Source organism: Lepisosteus oculatus, chromosome 11, assembly GCF_040954835.1.
Source record: "Lepisosteus oculatus isolate fLepOcu1 chromosome 11, fLepOcu1.hap2, whole genome shotgun sequence".
NCBI lineage: Eukaryota > Metazoa > Chordata > Actinopteri > Semionotiformes > Lepisosteidae > Lepisosteus > Lepisosteus oculatus.
Window position 1 is genome coordinate 26078095 of NC_090706.1, and position 22673 is coordinate 26100767.

Consider the following 22673-nt stretch of genomic DNA (forward strand, 5'->3'; position numbering starts at 1 on the left):
TTTGGAAGGTACAGAATCTTAAGGCTCAAGAGTAACCTTTTATTCTGCATTTTTGTATATTGTGAATGATAGTGTGTACAGTATGTGCAGTATGCGCATGTTGTTTGGGGAACAGTTTTAATTGTCAGTCAATGAGCTTTTGAAGTGAGAAGTAGATCCACACACAGTGTGCAGTTCCATGATTAATAACACAGAATCTGTCGAATGGTACTTGTCAGTTAGAACAAGTGACAGGTCTCCAAGCTCCGTGATAAGGTGTTAACAAGACAGCAAGTGAGTTACCATATGCATTAAAAAAACAGCAGATATTATGACAGATTCGTTATTTGACAGATCTGCTTGCACCAGAGGTGTGCCATGTTTAGGTCTAAAAAGGAATGTACAGGCCACAGGATTACGTTTTTTTTCTTTCCATTTGTGCTTAATGAATGTATTAATAACTAATGATATGGTCATCTATATCTCGATCTATATCTAGGTCATCTATAGCATAACCAAAAAAGAATTGACAATTTAATTAAATCCAGCCCAATTCCTGGAATGCCAGATGTCTTCTGGTTTTCCAACCAGAGCAGTCAATTAAACAATTAACCTAATAATTTTAAACATAGTTTTTTTTCTTCTTTTGTAGTTGATTACATGACATTCCCTTAATTAAAGGAACATCCATTCTTTTCTAAACTGCTTTATCCAGTATTGGGTCATGTTGGGGGGCAGAGCCTATCCTGGCAAGCAACAGGGACAAGGATGGATACATCCTGGATGGGATATCAGTCCACTGCAGGGCACACAAAGACACACAGAGACAAATACAGATATACTGTACTTATAGCAGGGCATGTTTTATAATAGCAGTACTGTGGGCCTATGGGAGGAGACCAGGAGGAAACCCACATGAACACGGGGCGAACACACAAAGTTCTTGCAGAGTACACTCCAGGAACTGAACCCAGGGCCCCAGTTATGTGAAGCAGCAATACTAACCACTATGCCACTGTGTGCCCAGTTTTCTAAAAATCAACTCAGATTACAAGCATTACAGTTATGCATTTAATGAAATAATTAAACAATGTAAATGAAAATGTGGATGGAACAAAAAAAACAGAAGACACTAGGAATTGTAACAATTGAGATGGAGAGCCTTGATACAGATGCTAAAGTAGTTCCTGTAACCAGTCATGTTTGCAGAATGGGTTCTTTTAGTCTACCATGGAAGAACTTACATTTCTATGAATCTTGGAGAACTGTAAAGATGTACAGTAGATACAGTACCATTACAAAACTGTGTAATGGGTTCCCAAATTATATAACCAAGTATGATTGGGTGTGCACATTCTAATATTAGGTGGTTTTGGATGTGTCATGGGGATATACTGTAGGGAGACTATTTTCAAGAGTAGCATGTGTATTGGTGCAGTGAAAGCTTCTGGTTAGATGTTTGTTTTGAGGAATACTTGTTTTGGCTATTCAGCAAAGTGTGCAATAAAAGCTTGGAACTTCGTCTTACATCTGTGTTGAAGTGGTGTTTTCATGTCCATGACATAGATCTTTCACAATACCAAAATCTGAAGCACAGCAAACGCAGCATAAGTGAAAAATAAAATTAAAATATTTAGATAGGATTCAAATCTGGACAAGTACTATGGTATAAGTAGAAACTGGAGGAGCATTTAAACCCAAAGACAGGAGGCAGTTTTTTACATGAGGAGTTGAGATAGTATGGACCAAGCTACCTAGTCATATTGTTGATAGCTTTTAAAAACAGCTGTATGACATCCTCCAATCAATTACAGTGGCTTCTAACCCACCAGCAGACTATATGGGCTGAACATCCTCATCTTATGTATCATTATTGCGGTGACAAGTAGAAAACTGTGGCTAAGGATCTGTGCCTGTGACTGGAAGGTTGCCAGTTCAAATCCCACAGCCGGCAGAGGAATCCTACTCTGTTGGGCCCCTGAGCAAGGTCCTTAACCCCAACTGCTCCAGGAGCTCTGTACAATGGCTGATCCTCCGCTCTGACCCCAAGCTTCTCTCCTTGTCTTTGTGTCTGTATCTCATGGAGTGCAAGCTGGGGTATGCGAAAAGGCAAATTCCTAATGCAAGAAATTGTATACGGACGATAAAGTTACGTTATGTTATGTTACAAATGTAAAAAAAACAACAGAAAAGTATATAGAAATTAAAGATTGAACTGTTCTCTACAATCTTTTTTACCATTTGATATCCTCAAGAGATTCTATCCACCCATGCTGTAGCTGTGAAACTAATCATGTAGCAACTTCATGTGGCTGTACCAAATACCTGTCTTATGACTAATATTCTTCCCCTTATATAGTATTGATGCTCATCTGGGAGAGTTGTTAGAACTACCCAGTGGCAGGCATGATACTGCTCATGTGCTTTTTGTCACTTAAGTGGACTGCTTTGGAACAAATTGAGTCATATGTTTTGCAGGAGCCTAACGTCTACTGCCATCAATCTTTTTTAATAGAGACAATCTTGAGAATGTAATTAAGCACTGTGAACTAGACTGCTACCCATAAAGATGCAGGATAAAAAACAAAAACATATGAACAACTTCAGTCAAAGCAAAAAAAAAAACCTGTTTGGCGTAATGTGTTTTGCCATCCAAACATCTATCAGAACATCACAGAATTTTGCAAACAATTAATAACAAAGATGTATAGCATTCTATCTTTAAGATACCAGATACCAGATTAACATTAGATTCTACCAGATAACTGACACAATAACTGACATAGAGGGAAAAATTAACCAGCCCTTTACTTTGTTAATTTCTCTAAAAACTAGTTGACCTTATGAAACCTTGATTTAAATACAATATCATTATATTAAATATATTATACCAAAAATATAATTAATACAATTCTTAAAATGTCAAGTAGACTCAAAGAAGTCACAATCTGTGTCCTTTAACTTATCTCTAGAGAGAACAGATGGTAAGCTGTAGATCACATTTTCCCTTAAAACAAAAAAGTAATTACAAATATAGTTTATAATTTATATATACTGTACATTAAAAGCATGGGTTGAGTGCTGTTTGTCAAATAAATATAATCTGTTAAATGACAATCATCTATTATTTCTTAGAAAAGGAGATTATTTTTGAATGAGCAGACTACCACTGGTTGCTCATAAACCAAGCTCCAATATTACTTTTGTGATTGTACAATATTTAAAAATATGACATATACCTAAAAGCTCCATTCTCACATTCGCACCCCTTACTGTTAGAGCACATTACTACTGTATAGACAATAAATGAAGAATACTGCACATGTAGTATGATTACTTCTTTTAAAAGTTAAGCATTTCTAGGACCATGAGCAACAATTTATGATTATGCAGAATCGCCTTCTTGATTGTAATATATTCAACTCATGTTTAAGAAAATAATCCAGCGTTTACATCACACTGGTGAAGGGTATTTATTCTTTATATTCCTCTTATGTTTCAATGGGCTTTACAGCTACCTTCTTAAAAATACATAAAGTAGTGCATGAGCTACTGAGCTATCAGTGTGATCTCACCACACTCCAGCACAATGAAATATGAACCCTGCTGATATCAGAGAGCCAAGTTTCTATACTAACCTGCAGTTCTATCAATAACCTTTACAACATACTTGCTGAAGGCCAAGGCTGTTATTTCTCTTTTTATGTCATGGCACATCAAACAGCAATGTCAATACATGTTCTGTAAACTCAAGCCATTGTTGAAAATTTTACCAGTCTTAGAGCTCTGTGAATTTGTCCCCTCCTCCCCCCAACAAACAGCACAATGAAATCCGCCACATTCATTAGTGCTGTGTTTGTGTCGATTTGTGCAATTGAAAACAGCATCTGAGATGCTTTCGTTCCCGTGAAATAGTGTCATCTTTTTTGGGTGGAGTCATGTGAGTGTTGTTGCTGTTGTAGGAGGGCTGAGTGATGACACACCCTGGAAAAAAAAGGCACTATATCTCGGAAATGAAAGCACCTCAGACACTACGTTCAATGGCACAAACCAGCACAAATGGAGCACAAATGGATGAGACCGGTTTTCCTGTGCCATTCCAGAGGGATGTTGACTGATGGCACATCCCCTAGAAATAAGGAGCTACATCTCATGCTAGAAAGGAAAACAAACACTTTCTACTGCACGAACCAGCACGAACAGAGCACTTATGAATGCGGTGGGTTTATGAACTCAGTAACTTATAAAATAAGAAGAAGCATCTGAAAAATAAAAAGGTAGTCTACCATCAAGTTTGGGACTTTTAATTTGTGGCTGGACAGTAGAATAATGTTTTTATTTAATACAGTATGAAACTCAATGACGGCATCAGAGTAACTTAATGTCTATTCGGTAAACACTCAATTAAAAGTAAGACACCACTGGATTGGAGAAACTGTGTTTACTGTGTGATGTGTGATTAAGCAACTGTTTTCTGCTTTTAAAAGCCATGGTACTGAGATTTCGCTAAAAGCCTGAGAAAATCCCAAGAGGTCTTGGATCATAGCCAAGAAAGATCCTTTACTTCAATCAATAATAATTTAAGGCAAACAGGCCAAATACACATCTTTTGAAGATAGTGCTTTCTCTGAGACCCTGAGAGGATAGCTGCCATGTGTATGATAATGGCAACCTTACAGTATTGCATCTGAGAAATACTTCAAGATATTAAGAAAAACATGTTTTTAAAGTTCCATAAAGAACGTGATCTAGCATTGACAGATTAAATAAAAAATAAAAAAGCCATGCAATACTGGATGGTCTCAGAATCATAGGAATTTTTATTCCCCAAAAAAGCAGTTCATTAGTACACTAGAATGCCCACAAATGTTGGTAAACATTATTACAATGCATAGATGGTAGCCAAGATGTCAGCAGGCTTAAGATTCACACACTTGCATGCAAAATAGAACTTCTGCTCTACCGCAGTGCACCACTGTAGCTCTCTGAGATTTTTAAAATGCTGGAACATTAGGGAGTAAAGGCATGTTCTCACAAGCTGGGGTTGACTTTACCTGAAACTGTCTTCACAACTTCTGTGGTGTTTCTCAGCCCAACAAAAGAAAACTGGTAAAGCCTCCATGACCGGGTGTCTCCAACCTCAACCGAGCTCCTTTTCCACTTGTAGACAATTTCTTCTCTGGGGTAGCCATCTAGATGACAACAGGTTCACTCAGACACAACTCCGAAATACTGTTCATGATGCACATGCACATATAGCATATGCTGCAATAACTCAAATGTTCTGCGTTTCCAGATTGTAGTTGCCACAGAGCAAACATTTTTAGTGTTTTACCCTTGAAATGTTTTACCCATCACCATCACTTACTAAGCATGCTACTGTACATGCAGCACACAATGCAAAAAAGGAAAAGCATGTAAAGACAAAAGATTGATATTTAAATCTGTGTACATGAACATACATAATAGAATTGTTCTGCAAAGTTTAATTTACATTGGCTCAAAGTGAATGTCAGTCACCCTAGACAGATCAAAGACCTCCAAGCAGCACAAACTGTAAAACCTACAAGCCAGGCTGGCTGTACTTTGCTTTAAACGTAATTCAAAACTTTTTGTTTTACTGATATATTTGAGCTTCTTGTATAATTGCCAGTGCTAGAACCTACTGTACCATACCTACACAGTCCTTCAATATGTCTGAATACTCTCACTGAATGATCAGTTCCAGTCAAGGTTTCAGCTTCAAATATAATACACAAGCATATGGTTTCCTTGCCTCCAATTAAAAAAGCAGGAGAGGTGGAGAACATCAGTCAAGCAAAGAGAACCAGTGTGACTGAAAGAACATTAGAAAGGTCTGCAAAGGCGAGGAGTCCATTCGGAGAGTGCAAAGAAAGATAAAACGTACTTGTGATATGAACAATATTTCAGCACATTTTATGGATTAGGAAAGGTTGTTGATTTTTTGCCACTCAGAAAGGGTTTTAAAGTCCTTTGCTTCTAAAAAGTGCTTTTTAATGAAAGAAAAAGTATCTAAAGATAAGCACAAAGCAAAATATTACTAATAATGTGAATCCCTCACTCTGAACTCTTTTCTTACGCAAGTCTAATTGATTCTTTCCCTGTAGAGCCTGTAGACATCATAATACAAGTTGGATTATTTTTCAAGATGCCAATTTTGTGACAGCTTTACCTTTCCCTGGGCTCTTTAGTCTGCTGCAACTTGATACTTTCAGAATACATATACATATATTACACACAGGTACATACATTTAATTTAAAAATATGTCACTGTTTTCTTGTGACAACATTTGGAGGAGTTAAACAATTTTCCAAATGACACAACAGCGTTCTCTATATACTCTCACTTTACTCAGTGTTCTCTATATACTCACAACCTTAAGGTACACTGCAGTTAGTTCTCCAAAAATATCTATCATCAAAACAATAAACCCTCTAATTTATTTGGTATTTACACTTACTTTAAACTTTCAGACTTTCCTTTTAGGAAGGAGTGTGCATTTTGAGCAGAAAGGTTTGGACACTGACACAGAAATCCATACATTAGCATTCCACCACCACCTCCACTATCTTCCAGTGAGTCTTTCCTATCTCATTCCATTAATTATAGGGCCAAGGAAAAGCCAGTCCAGTTTTTCATTCAACTCTCATGGACAGGGGATACATTATTTCAAAGTATTTAATCCATCTGAATACCATTTGTGTTACAATGGAGAACCTCCTCTATTTACAGTGTATCAGAGCTGGATTTGAATATGTAATGAGCATATGGCAGAACTTACAGCTTGAAAACTCCAGGGGGCAGGAATGTTCATCCATGGGGAAGTTGTTCAGTTTTAGCTGGCACTCAGCATCAATAGTCAACCTACAGTTAGGAAATTTATAAGCAGATAAACCATAACCCATTTCAATGACTTTAAATTACATTTTAAACCTTTGTCTTGTCTATGCACTACTGTAATGAGGTACATTTTAAAAAACAATCAATATTTCAATACTTATTAAGCACAGTCGTATCGTCTTCTCTCAGTAAAACTCCTGAGATTTGAATTTCAATTGCCAAAAAGGAAGATTAACTAAAGGTGGATGTAGAAAAAATATCTATCTTGGATGCTGGGAAGTCCACTATGAAAAAGTAGCATAGGGATCCAAAACATAAAAAAAAAACACGATGATGTCTCTTAAAAATGCAAAATGCAACCTTTTGATAGACTCATATGTGCTTCATTTCGCCAATTGTAAATTCCATGAAATGCCCCATACTGTAAGTGATCATACATAATCCTTTCAGTAAGTAAAAAATGATGGCTTGCCTTAGGGTGTACAGTATTCTCCCATCATTCCAAATCCTAAGCATGCGGTTTGGTGTTGTTATCCAGTGAGCATCGGCCTTCTTTGAGTTCCGAAAGAAAGTGTCAGGTATCCAAATCTTGCCAACCATGTTACTGTTGAGTCGAAGGACTTTCATTGTGCTATTGAATTTCAGCCGTCTGTCATACCAGGTTTGCGCAAAAAATATATCAATTGTATACTCCTGTTAAGAAGAAAAAGAAGAAATCTAAACCAAATCATTCAACCAAAATATACCCAAAAAAGGTAAAAGGGAGCCTATACGCCCAACTCATCCACAAATTTGATAAATACACCAAATATATCAAGGGCCAATCTTTTTTTTATTTTAACTTGAATTTAAAATGGCCTTTTTATACAGAAACAAGAATTGTCGAGAAACTAGAAGAGTTTGAATACTAACTCACACACAGCATTTTCTAAAAAGCATAGCTTTGAGGGCCATGAACCTTTTGTCCTTGTCAAACAGACCCGGTGGAGTGAACCATTTTGAGCCTTTAAACCACAGCAGTTAAAATGTTTAAAATTAATCAATTTAAAACATCAAAATAAAAAAAAATATATTTAAATTAACAGGCCTCTTCATTGACCCTAAGCACTGTCTTAACCTTATAATTGCCTTGTAACCAGAGACAATCAGTGAAACACATCAAAATAATCTCTAATAATTACTATGCTAAAACTCATCAAAAAGCATTTACTATCATTCAATATTTGCACATTAGCAATAAGAAAGAAGTTTGAACACATTGTATATATACTCTTGAGTCTCCGTGCAGAAAAAATGCAATTAATTTGTATGCACGTAACAAATTAAACTTTTCAAGAGCTTAACCAAAACATTTTCGTTTTACAAAAAATGGAAATAAAGCAGAGGGTCTCAAATGTAAGATTTATCAGTCAAACAGATTCAGTAGAAATAGATTCAAGTTTATTCCATTTTTAGAACTTGGTGCAGTACATTCATGATTTCATCTGCACCCTGTGGAGCCTCATTTGAAACCTAAAATCCATCTAAGATGAAGGAACAAAAGTCCACTCTATCAATAGAGCATCTTTCTGCTGTGTGCCTTTAATGTTACATACTGTATTTTAAATATTCTATTTGCGTTTGAGAGACTATATAAATGCATTACAGTAAATTTAATACATGCACAGGACAAAAGCAGACACTGCATTGCTAACTACAGAGAAACACTGTAAAAACATTTTTTCTTTATTAACTTTACTGTTTTAATTTTCTCCAGTCTGACAGCAGGGAAGAACAAATGAAATCAAATGAGAGACAATCAACGCTCCAGGAAACTGTGATTCATTTATCTAGATTAAACATATTTAAATTGCAAATGTCACAGCTGCATTGCATTCTTTACCAAAACTTGCTTAAAGGCTAGTATAAATAAACACAAAAGCTTCACAACAGACTAGACTACATTTATTTTGCTTCCTCAAACCTACAAATAAGCATTGTTAAAGCAAAGAGCGTACTGTATGAGACTTGCTGGTATTTCCCAGTCTGAGTTGTCCGTAAAAATAATAGTATTAGAAACAAAAGGTTTTTCATAGGGTACTGTAGATACAGTACATTAGATGATAGGGAATTGGTTAATCAAAGTTCAATAGGTGCTTATTCATCTATACATTCATCTACAGTGGTTTTACTCTAGTACATTAATGTAGAATGCTTAACAATTGCTAAAAAATTTCTGGTAAGATCACCCAAAAATAAACTGTTATTTTTCTGTTCAGGAAGAGCAAGAACATACAGTAAGTATTAGGTTAAGAATAAACACAAAGACAAAAAAGGAAAACCATACCACATTCTATGTCCCAAAATCTAAATTTTACAATAAAAGACAACATTCAAAAGACAGCATTGACTGACAGGATCTACAGTATAGTGATTCTTCATTGTACTTCTTTGTATTTTTGTACTTGTATATCTTTACAATGCTTGTTACTATAATTATTTCAAAGGCCAAACAGCTTAAAAGGCAAAACTTGGATCAAAGTAATTAACAGCAACAGGATTAATGTCATGGGTCTCTAACCTTGTAATGATAATAGTATATTTGGACTTAACTTAAGATGGCCTTTTCCACACTATAACATTTACAGTATCTGAAGGGGAATTAAATTAATACACTGAAACACTGGAATAGGTTTTGTAACCCCATAGTCATACGAACAAAGCAATGAGCTGGTCACCTGACACTACACTACTAATCTTTTCAGCTCTAAATCAAGTGTGTCCAGACTGTAAATAGAATTCTCATGAAGATCATTTCATAGAGTCCAACATATACTGAAGATCCACCTATCCATTCAACCATTACCAAAAGCCAATTATAGCATTAAGAGTCACGACAACCCAAAGCCTATCCCGAAATGACTGTGTGCAATGTGGAATAACTATAGATATTTTACTAAAGACAACGCATACACATTCTTCATTAAGAATAAGCCTCTTTAACAAGGCATAGAATTTTAAACATCAATATTAAATGTTTGTATTCATTTTACTGTTTTAAGTATTTTTTAACTTTAAATATTGAGTACAGTATCTTCCAATAATAATATGGATCCTGTAAAACATACTGGTACAGTAACTTAACCTACCTTTAGACTTTCAGGTATATTTATGATTTTTGATTTTCTAAATATAAATAATAGAATATATATTTTATTATTATTTGTATAAAATATCTATTTATTAGTAATAACATAATAATATATAGAATAATATGTTCATTTTCTAGTTGTGTTAATTGCAATCCAGACCACAGCTATAGTATTTTTTCCAGGAAATTGGTACATATAGTATGGTTTGAAATACTACTGTATATTCTTGTATGATATTCAGTTAAAACAATTACAATACAATTCATATCAAGCAAAAATATTCTAACTTTAGATAAAGCAAACAAAATGTGTTCATATATTATTAATAGTAATATTTGAAAGGCTTTACTTACCATATTTATAGCATTTACGGGACCAATGCTGTTTACAAACATGTCAGTATGGATTACAGTTGGCTTAACTGTAAAAAGAGTAGCACAATGTTATGTTATATTGTACGACAAACTTTCATAAAAACATAAGAACTCAAGAAAGGTTACAAATGAGAAGGAGGCCAGTTAGGTAAGCAATCTAAAGGCTATAGTACATTCACCTGGACATTTACGCAGGAAAAATATAAGACTGACTGAAATTATAACTTCATACAGTCATGTGACAAAGACAGCAAACCCTCTTTCAATTCAATGGTTTTACATATCAGGGCATTAATATCAATCATCTGGTCCTCACCAACTTCTATAATTAGACAAATCTAGCCTCAGATAATAGACAACACTTAAAAGATTTCACTATGTCATTATTTATTCAACAAAAACTAAGCCAAAATGCAGAAACCATGTAGGTAAAATTACTTACTGCTTCCATAAGAATTAAGAAGGTAATTCTCAGCATTCCAGATGCTGCTAATCAAATTAGTTGATCATCAGGAACTGTGACCACCTCTATAAAAGCAGAACTTTGGGCACTTTGGTTGTCTGGAGCATTCAGGTGTGTGTTAACACCATGCCAAGGAGAAAAGATATCAGCAATGAACTCAGAGAAATAATTGTTGCTGCTCATCAATCTGGGAAGGGTTATAAGGTCATTTCCAAACAATTTGAAATCCATCATTCTACAGTGAGAAGAATTATTTACAAATGGAGAACATTCAAGACAGTTGCCAATCTTCCCAGGAGTGGGCATCCCAGCAAATTCACCCCAAGGTCAGACCCTTTAATACTCAGAGAAATCGCAAAGAACCCAAGAGTTACATCTACAGTAGGGATCTACAGGCCTCGGTTAACATGTTAAATGTTAAAGTTCATGACTGTATGATCAGAAAAAGACTGAACAAGTATGGCTTTCATGGAATGGTAGCCAGGAGAAAGCCCCTTCTCTCCAAAAAGAACGTTGCAGCATGGCTAAGGTTTGCAAAGTTGCATCTGAACAAACCACAAGATTTTTGGAACAATGTCCTTTGGACAAACGAGACCAAAGTGGAGATGTTTGGTCATTATGCACAACGCCATGTTTGGTAAAAACCAAGCACAGAGTATCACCACAAACACCTCATACCAACTGTCAAGCACGGTAGTGGAGGGGTGATGATTTGGGCTTGTTTTGCAGCCACAGGACCTGGGCATCTTGCAATCATCAAGTCGACCATGAACTCCTCTTTATACCAAAGTATTTTAGGACAATGATCCAAAGCACACCAGCAAATCTACAACTGAATGGCTGAAAAAGAAAAGAATCAATTTGTTGGAGTGGCCAAGTCAATGGCGGGACCATATAAGAGCTGTGCATAAACGAATGCCCTCAAACATCAATGAACTGAAGCAATGTTGCAAAGAAGAGTGGGCCAAAATTCCTCCAAAATGATGTGAGAGACTGATAAACTCATACAGAAAACTTTACTTCAAGTTATTGCTGCTAAAGGTGGTTGTACAAGCTACTGAATCATGGGGTGTACGTAGCTTTTCACAAGACTTCTGCATGTTGGCTTATTTTTTTTTTAAATCTGTTATGTGTTGTTTGTCACTTGAGGTTAGATTTACCTAATTCTAGGACATGGTAAGGACCAGATGATTTTTTGTTATGTCCTGATATATTAAAACCATAGAATCGAAAGAGCGTGTACAGTACTTTCTTTTTCACACGACTGTATGTATTATTTAATCAACGCATCTTCCACATTTGTCATGTTTTGGCACTTTTTCTCCTTGTTTACAATGCTCTGTAAACTGAATGCTGTGGCTACATAAATGATGGTTTGTTTTATAAGCAAAAGTACAGGGGAGTGAGAAAACAGAATTAATTTAGAGCTCAGCTGGAAAAGATACAGTATCTTAGCTTGAGTCTAATTAGTTCATCTGTTTTAAATTCAAGCAAAGCATGGCTATAAGAACTGATCAGTTTTACAATGACATAGAACAGAGTGACCACTACACTCAGGGGTTTTGTTCCTGCTTGTTTAAGTCTGACTGGTATAAGGAATGTCATTGAAATGATGAAAATTCTCTGTCAGACAGACTGTGAGCTGTGTCATGTCAGCCATGCCACTATGAATTAGCATCACAATTCTGAGGAGGTATGTGGTTAAGGAAAAAAGATGTTGTTGTTTTTTTTTTTTTGTCATGGAACAAGCCTAAGGGGTTATATTAACTGAATCAGAAACGATGCCCTGATGGACACTGTAAAATTCAGTAAGTGCAGTTAAGTATTCGCCAGTATTAAGAAATGTGTATAAATTGTAAGACGGAGAAAAGCAGTGATTGGACAATCTTCAAATGTACTTTCTATGACATTTTCAAACTGCCACTCCAGCATCAGCTGGAGAAGTCACAGTATATGTGGCTCAACCTTCCATGTCGTGTATATTAAAGCTTTTCCTTTTAGTTTGCATTTTTTCTCATAACCTCATCTGCCTGCATCTTACAGCAACAGAAAGTGAAGTAGGGAATGATTGAAGCTTCCAGAGCTTTACATTTCACTGCCACCTGTCAATAATCTCTGACCGCAGGGTGGTTTAAGCCATTTCAGTGGTGCATTTAAATCTAGATGAAGAACAGGAAGTAAGGCCTATTTCTTCTGCCCAGACCTATTCAGAAATTTAATAATGTCTGTATTTTGTTTTCTAATAATAACATTTCACACTGTAGTGGTATGCATTTGTTTTTTCTTTTTTTCCCATTTCATTCAGCTCCAGTGATGCACATTACTGGAAAATGAGATAGATGATGCAATAAGGGAGGCAGCAATACACAGTGCAATTGAACAGATTTTGACAGGACAGCCATAAAACTGAATTAAAACAAAGAAGAAACAATTTGATAGCAGGGTTAAGGCCATTAAATCATTTTTTTTCTGGGTCAGTGTTTGCAAGCTTAATGTTATTGAAAAGGTTGCACCTCAAAAATATTTTACTTCATTTCATAGTAAAGACTACACACCACTAAATGATCTTGCAATATTATTTATTAAAATGGGAAAAAAATACATTGGATGCCTAGACTTAGATGCCTCCTCAATAAGGCTCCACACTAGTCTCTTGCTGCACTTTTGTATTTTCTATATAGCAGCCTTGGTACCTAAATCCAGATTTACCGCAGACATCACTGTGTTTCCAGACTATGAGTAAATAAGTACATGCGACACCCTTGACCTTTATTTGTAAACTTCTGGAGAAAATGCTGTACCACAATGTACAGCAGAACGTTTACTGCAAAATAATATTTTTTTAACAATCAAGTGGTGTAAATAACAACCAAGATACTATCACCTGACATAACATCTGTATATACTGTATACAGTATAACCCTGCACACATACTGTACATATGAGAATAAAAACAGACTTGACACTTAACTGAGCCTTCTAGTTAACCAAGGTGTGGTATTGTTGTTTTAAAATGCTACAAATAGATGCATTAAGCTTCAATTTATTTAAGATATAACAAATGACGCTGATGAAGGTGGTGATGGTGTTAACAGCAACAAGTAACATTCCAATAATAATATAAGCAAAGACGGAAACACACCTCCTATATCTGGCCTCAGCTTGTTGTCGTATCCATCTAGCAAGCTGTTTAAAATGTGTGTGACATCGCTTTCATATACTTTTGGAGTCAGCACCCAGGTTTTGTTGGACACTAAATCTTCATCTTCCTCATCTTCTTTTTGGAGAGATCTAAAAAAAGAGATTATTAATAAAATAAAGAAGACCTAATGAGAAAGAAGACTTCTGAGTTTTTCAGGAATCAATTTCAAAATGACTCCATTACCAATATAAACATTTGATAAACTACAGTACATTTAGCCCCGGGTAAAAAAATGCAAATCTGCCTCCTATTGCTATTACTGCAGCAACACATACTGTAAGAATAAACTTAATTTTTCAAAAAGTGACAAATATACAGTCTGTGGAACCAAGTTAAACTAACTGAAACTATCTCTTGGCCTAACCAAACTTTCAAATACATCTACAGGCAAGCACACATATAAAACATCTCTAACCATGCAAAGGAACAGGTAGAGATTTATTCCATTCTGAAAGGAAAAGAAAAGAGAAACAACATTATGTCTCTTTTATTTTCCTTTCAGCATGGAATAAATCTTTATCTGTTCTTTTGGAGCCTACACATACTGACACAGTTACAGTACCTACTTGAACATCTCTAACGGTATGTATGGTTAGTATGTATTCTGTAACCTGAAAGGTTACACATACTGTAAGTACAGTAACTAGAAACACTTACAGTACACATTCCATCCATACTCACAGCTACTGTACTTAATTGAAGCCATTACTAGTTTTAAATTATTGTGGGATTATGGCTCGTTAGGATCATAGTTGGTACTGTAGCTACAGTACAGGCTTTTTTTTTGCTGTTTTTGGTTCTTTTCAATGGTGTACAGTATCTTTCTGTTTATGTGAAAGGTGTGTTCATAATCTATCTAGAAATGTTAATCAAAGGAAATGTTCATTAAAAAATGTGTTTACAATATTTTTAATGAACAGTTTTCAACTTTGTGTGATATTGAAGCACTTGTAAAATATATATAGCAGCACATGTATAACTGAGTAAACTGTTCCAAAATATAACCACACTGCACTATTTTTCAATTAAAGTAAATTAAAACAGACTCCATTTTTCTTAATACAATCATGAACAATATTGTAGCATGTGCTGCATAATGGATCTCAAACAATCAGAGTAGTAAGTAAAAAAATATATGAACTCTGTTATGTACTGTCTTTATAATCAATATAAAGTAGCAATTCAATGCATAATCCATAAATATGACATTTATAAAGGCTGGTGCGTTTTCTTATTTTACAGTACAAAACATAGACAAGTTATTCAGTATTTATTTGAGCAACCCCAATTTAATAAATCAAAACTATACTTTTAATCATATGTTCATCACTCTATTCATACAAGAATATACTGTATCTGCTTTTTTCAGATTAGATGCTAATCATGAATTTGTATCTCAATGGGCCTAACGGGATCTTTGTCGAAGAGGTAGAGAATCCCAACTGAAAATGCAGCACAGTCCAGTTGTAGCATAAATTCACATTTAAGTACAGTTTTGGGCAATGTGTTTTCTGTTAAACTTTGAGAATTTTGGGAAGCCTACTCTTTTCAAGACATAACAAAATCTATAACTCCTTGGCACTAGAAATGACACACCTCCCAAAACAATTGCCTCTTTATGTTGTAAAGGATGGTGGTCATCTTGAGCAAGCATGAAAGTTAAACAAAATAGACTAATCAGTGAATACATCACAATATATAATTGTACTACATTCACTAGAAATGCATTCATTGCATAATGTAATGAAATGCAGAGCCTGAGTCATACTAGTATTATTAATTCAAAGAATACAATCACCAAATCTTATTTATTGTCTTCAGAAATCCAATACATATGAAAATAAATAGCATAAAGTAAAACAAATACAGCATATAATTAGTAAATTTGAGTCTGCAATGAAAAGCAACAGTCGGGTTTTGGACTGTACTGTAGGTACATACGTTGGTTTGAATCCTTGTTGCGACACTGCTGTTATACCCTTAAGCAAAGTATTTCACCCAGATATCTCCAGAAAAATCCCCAGTTGTATAACAGGTGAAAATATAAGTTGAAGGTTTTTTAATATGGAAAGCTTAGGCAAACTAGACATGAAAATGGTTTGTGAGTGCTTAGAGGTAGCATAATTATACCAGCTTTGTGAACATTAAGGGAGAATACTGCAGTATCAGAGAATACTGATTTCTTACTGATGTAATAATAGATTTTATGTGGCAAATATGGGTTGGATCAATTCATCTAATGTACACTTTTCCTGGTAAATTACCAAGGGGGCTGTATTTTTTTAATAACTGCCCTTTAAACTGCAGTTTCAAAAAGATAGTTCCTACTAAACAGCAACAAAATGGAGGAGTGTTACTGACAAATACAGAAAGCATATGATCTGAGCATATTCTAACACAAAGATAATATGAATGGTGTATGATATGATTATTAATTAATAAAAACACTTCCAAATTCTGGAGGGTACAGAAAGAAGCTGTGTACTGTACATAACACACCAAGCTTTCAAATTTAGCTCTGCATAAGACAGCCAGTCAACAATATTATGTGGTTGCTGATGTTGTTTTGACATGTCAGGTTCAAGCAACCTAACAGAAAACTTATTCACCTACATTACATTCTGGAGAGAACATAAGTAGTGCTCTTAGGTCAAGGAACAGTACATTCTCATTGTTAGTGTATTTCTCTTATATGATTTGAAAATCACTTTTTTCATTTAGCTATAGGTATTACCTGTTGTAACAGGTCAACAGCCAGTCAACAGACAAAAATGATTTTCAAAAAATTGAATCCTGATCACAGCATAATTTTTAATGAAGATAATCTGTAACTATTTTATTGTGAGCTCATAAATTCTAGTCTGTTCACATAACCTGCATGGCTTTCATGTTGCCATAATCAACTGAGCCTTTAGTGTGCCTAAAATAAAGCACTAACAGTAGAACCAGAGACATTTCTAGTCCTTACCTTGTGATTTGAGACTTTTCTGTTGGAATATTCATTCTTACAGTATGAAACAAATACAAATTAGAGCACATATATTATCTACCATCAAATAAAAAGTCACAAATATTTCCCAATGATAGTTGCAGAAGGTAATCATTCTCTTTACTATATCATATTATGCATATATAGCTAACTATAGTAAGTAATGACAGCAAATATAATTTCTTATGCAGTATTTCATATGAAAGTTTTCCTTTAAATCCTTATATTTGTTGTCATAAGGAAATATGCATCACAACAATGTCATGTAAATATTGAGAAAGTTGTTAAGGTAAATCAGTGGTGTTGAAAATGAAGCAACACTATCTGAAATATCATCTTCTTCACCTGCTCTGACATAATTGCTAATATAATGTACTGCAAATGTGCATACCAGAATATCCTCCCACATAAAGACTGTTTAGTAATACCAATCATTGCATGGATAGAATGTAATCATAACCACATAAAATGCATTTCTTTAAAACTATTTTGAAATTCAAAGATAAACAAAGGGGACATACTGATCTATGTATAAATATTAAAACACCTTCCCTAAATGTCTGTATTTTTAAAACTCCATTGTATCAATATTTAAGCCTTCTGCTTCAGAATCAATTCTTAGTGCTTGGGATTCAATCTGCACTGCACAAGAGGTTGTTTTCAACGGAGGCAATTCCATGAATATGACAAAACTATCTTTCCATCATAATTAGCAAGATTCTTTCCTTTCTTTTGTGCTTCAGGTTGATATCTTTTTTTCAATTTTCTTTTCTCCGTTGTAGCCTGGATTTTCAAATGCAAGCAAATGTCTTTCCCCAACCTGCACACCAATGTGTAAAAAGCCCAGTGCAAGAATAAAATATATAGAAATATTTTTTACAGCCATTTACTATTAGCCTTTGAAAAGCAATGTTTGAGGAGTATGACTATAAACCAGAGATGAGTCACCCTTGTGAGAACTGCTCTCTTGGATCATTATAGTATGTTAAGATCCAGTGTGTTGTCTTCAGTACTTTAGTCAGTTCCCACCAGTCGAGGACATGGTAAAGTACAGTATGCATGTTCCATTGAATATTGTTCTATTTATAAAGTAAAGACATGCATGTGTTGTATGCATGTACTATACTAGATTACTTAATAAATCCACCCAACCAGCAATTCATATAGTTGTTAAGTTTGGATTCCATAAGAAAACCCAAAAGGGCTCAGACAAATAAGATCTAGACTAATTCCCAGGATGAGCTGCAAGACCTGTAAGGACAGGTAAAAGGAACTAATTTAATTAACTCTATAAAAAAGCAAAGGTCAGGGAAGACCTACAGTAATTAAGTATTTAAAAATAGACAAGATCAAAGTAAACTAAAACAGGTATCTGGAGGTAATTTTAGGACACAGAACTAGGGGGAAACATCTGAAGTCAAGCAGAATTTAACAGATAGAGGGTGCACACTTTATTAATTGAGTGCCACTGTAATGCATCATTTTAGTTACTACGAAAATGTGAAGCACCAAGAAGTGTTCTAATATCTTATCTTAGAATCCTTTTTTTGTAGACTGTCAATTGTCCATAGGTCAAAGTCACGAATTCAAGCAGGAACGGTACATAACAAAAGTAAAAAACAGCAAATGTAATGGAACAATAAATAAGAGACTCTTTTGTTAAATATACAGTACATAATAAAATCGATACACTTCATGCAACTCTTTAATTATTCCTTATTTACTTTCCTCATGGATATTTAAAACATTACAAATGGAGTATGATTTGTCCGTTGTGTTAGAGACATAGTATAGATATTGTAAGTCGTAAATTACAATTTTTTAATATTGTTTGATTGAAGGACAAATACGGTAACTTCTTACCACATCACACTTAATTTGTATGTTACAAAAACAAAAACTTCAGTGGTTACTTGGTCAGAATTATTCTTCAGCACCAGTTAAACTGTTGTTATTTTCAGGGTTAATTCTGCAAAACAACAAAATCTTTTGAGTTACAGCAAGATTTACAACCGACTTACATACTGGCTGTGAGCTTTAAATGTGTCTTAATAGGTACATAGTTGCTCTATGTTTTCCAGCAGCTGAAATTAAAACTTCTTTAATCATTTGAGATTTAAATAGACTGCGATGTAATCAATATGTTTTGTGATGATGACATTTTAGACCAAAGCCACATTTTTCTTTTTCTTTGATGTTGGTATTTATGATCAATAAGACCTTAATGACTTTCTATTTTTCTGTATTCTGCATGTTATTCATGGATCTAAATCCATTCTTTTAGTATTGATAATTTCATTCTAGCCAGATATTACAAAATTTAAGCAATACGAAGCAGGACATCTTCAATTGAAAAACAAACATTGTAAAAAACACAATAGATCAAGTACAGTAGCTCTGTTAAGGTGGGAGTATGGCTGAAAGAAAAACGTTCACTCGGAAATTAAATTAAATCTGTTGCTTGACTAAATAGTTGGTAGATGATGAAGAAAACATCGTCTAGCACAGGTTAATGTTTCATTGAAGAGGTGGCTACTGTATGTTTCTCAGCAATAAATGGGCTTATCAACCTCATGACCACTGATCATGATAGATAACAGACTTAAGCAGACTATTTTAACTTAAATATGTGTAAATATTATGCAATGCTTAATCTTTCCTGCAATATTTACACATATTTCCTTAAGGCTTTCTTATGTACTTGCAGAGCCAAAAATGAAATTTCAGAATAATAAATAAAGAAGAAACCAGGCCACAGAGGCTAAAACAAAGGATTATTTTTTAAAAAGAAGAAAAGCAAATATAATAATGTATGAATTTTATCAATGAATTAACAATTGGAGCAATTACTATGCATGCCCCACATATCAAAATAAATGATTTTATCAAAGTACATTAATACGTTCCTAAACATTAAGTCCTAGAAAAACATGCGATGAAAGTATAATAACATTAAAATGTATATGAAAAGGAACAATCCAGACTGATTTTCAGGGGCCATAAGAGTGGAATTAAAAAAAAAAGTTAAATTAAAAGTTTTCATATGAAAGTGTAAAGGCCTTTATACTTTTGAATCACAGTGCCCTGAGGATCCAACTCTAGGGTTTTTACTTGGACTTTCTAATCCATTTCATTATGAGATTTACTGGTGTTATCAGTGGATAATTGAGTCAACTTCATAGTAAAGGAGTTAATTATGCAGTTGACTCAATTACAGCTGACCAGAATGTTTTTGGGACATTTGGTATTTGTCTCCTATACTGTAAGTCATTGAGTAAGTGTGGTGTTGTGGTTACTACTGTGGTTACCTTACAGCTGCAGGGTGCTGGGTTTAAGTCTGGCCTTAGTCACCTGTCTGTCTACAACTAGTGTGTTCTCCCTGTGTTTGAATGAATTTTCTCCTTGTACTTCAATTTATTCAGACCTTCGCAATATTTTATTTGCAGCTTTAAACTGTCCTTCCCCGAGAAGGATTTCCATTAGGGAGGGAGCTAGACACTCCCAACCACATCACTCTAGACTGTCACAGATGGGTGTTTCTGTCATGAATTGCTAATACTCTAAATCAGAACCAGCCATGGCCTGCACATGTCCTCAAATCAAGGCTTTTCTATGATTTTCCAATAAATGGGTAGGAGATGTGAGTACACATGCATATAAAAGGGAAAAAAAAGTTCTGAAATCACCTTTCGAGTCCTGTGGCTTAAGTAATACTGATATTCGACTTAGAAGATAAAAGCTTGGAGTACTTTAGTTAATGTGCATAAAAACGTGTTTTGATGTATTAATTGTCCTTGCTAAGGGATCTGTGCCATTCTCATTATATTGTCCCTCAGACATAACACCCACAGGTAAGACCCCAGACAGCATTTAGATTCTCATGATGAACCTTGGTCCTGCTGGCAAGTCATTTGGATATCATATCATTGAAAATGCAATTCCAAAATTAGAAAGCATATGTTTTCTCTGGGAACTAATGCCACCTATAGTCTTTCACATGAAGCTATGGCCTTCAGCCCATTCTGAAATATGCCCAACCTCTGCAATAAAATAATAAAATATTTTAAACCTGATTTACTCTGACGATATTCTTCTACAGTTTATTAACTAATTTCTACACCTCAGGATTTGATTATTTTTATGCTTATCCATGCCCATATTTGCATTTTTATTCTTTGTTGCCTAATATGATTACAAAATACCACACCAAAACACCACAATGCTATATGCAAATTCAGTACAGTTACACCTGTGCTATTACAGAAATTATTAAACTAAAGAAAACTTTAAATTAAAGGAAGCTTTTCCATAATAATAATTCAATTCTACCAATCTTTTGTCCTTAAGCTGCTAATTCCTGTTAATAACCCATCCTGAAACTGCAGGGTGCAAGGTGAGACTGCACCATAGATGGGATACCAGTCTATATCTATCAGTATATATGGGGGCAACATGCAAACTCCAGACCTTGGTGAACTGATCCAAGTGCTGTAAGGAGAATGCACTACCCACCTCACTGCCATCACAAAATAAAAGTCCAAAACAGAAACATATTTACAACATATTTATAAGAATACAGTAAATAAAATCCTACAAATTACAAATAATTCATATTAAAATTATGTAAATGTACTAGTAGAAACTAATGTTGCATTCCATGACACCCTTTTTTTTGAGTTTTGAGTTTTGAGCACACGAGTCTGTGGAAACAAACCAGACTCAATCTAACAACATCCCTGTGAAAATGTAATAAATACCACTTTTTGTTAGTTGGGTAGTATAATGTAAAAAAAAATAGTGAGTTAATACTACTTTAGAAGAAGGATTAAATCTATACATAGTGTCCAAGAATTAGAAAAAAAACATACCTAAATTAAAGCATAACTAGGATGTTGATATTTGTTAACAAACCTCCTCAACAACTGACAAAGCTTATACAGAATAAGTATACAGCTTCCTGACTCCTAAATTTCAGTTAGCACAGGTAAAATTCAAGAAATACTGTAATATGCACAGTCTTGGCCTAAGGTTGCACAAAAGTATTGTGAAGTGATCATTGATATGACAGAAGAGAAGAATTAAATACTTTAGGTGATTCATTTTAGAAGAAAATTCTTAACAACACTGCAAAAATCAAATGACTAAAATTTGTTGACATGGCCAATACAGACATTTGTTAAAAGGTTATTGAAAACTGAACAGCAGAGACCATGCTCTATATTGTAAATATATGTGGTATAATTAATTTTCTAAAAGCTATTCTAAGATTTTATACTTTTCATCGAATAAATGTTCTAAGCTAAAATGTATCTTCTACCTGTCTTCTCAAGCCAGGCAACCTGTCCAATTGAATGTCAAAGGCTTCTTGTCAGTAAGAGAACTTACATACAGTAAGTTCTTACATATTGTACAGTAAGACACCTGAAGAAGGCTCCACAACCGAAACGTTGTTTTCCTTCAGTTTGTAATAAACCTATTACTTGTTCCTTTACATACAGTACTATTTTCAAAACATATACAGTATAATGCTTCTATTGATAACACTGAAAATACTGATACTTAGTTTGAACAGATCCATACAGTATCTTAGAAAAAAGGGTTTTACTTTTTAATGAAGCCTCAGATGCCAGTTCTAATTTTTTGGAGCTAAAAATAAGTGCGTGATTCATTGTA

The 22673-nt window shown here is 34.5% G+C and overlaps 1 protein-coding gene across 1 annotated transcript in view; it reads right to left on the minus strand.

Annotated features, from left to right (window-relative positions):
- Positions 1-22673, minus strand: part of gabrg2 (gamma-aminobutyric acid type A receptor subunit gamma2) — a 39549-nt gene that overhangs the window by 14518 nt on the left and 2358 nt on the right. Inside the window, exons 2-6 of the mRNA XM_006631814.3 lie at positions 13952-14100; positions 10326-10393; positions 7314-7534; positions 6783-6865; positions 5034-5171 (exon numbers count right to left, since the gene is read on the minus strand). Of these exons, the coding sequence (XP_006631877.2) occupies positions 5034-5171; positions 6783-6865; positions 7314-7534; positions 10326-10393; positions 13952-14100 (659 nt within the window). The remainder of the gene's footprint in view (positions 1-5033; positions 5172-6782; positions 6866-7313; positions 7535-10325; positions 10394-13951; positions 14101-22673) is intronic.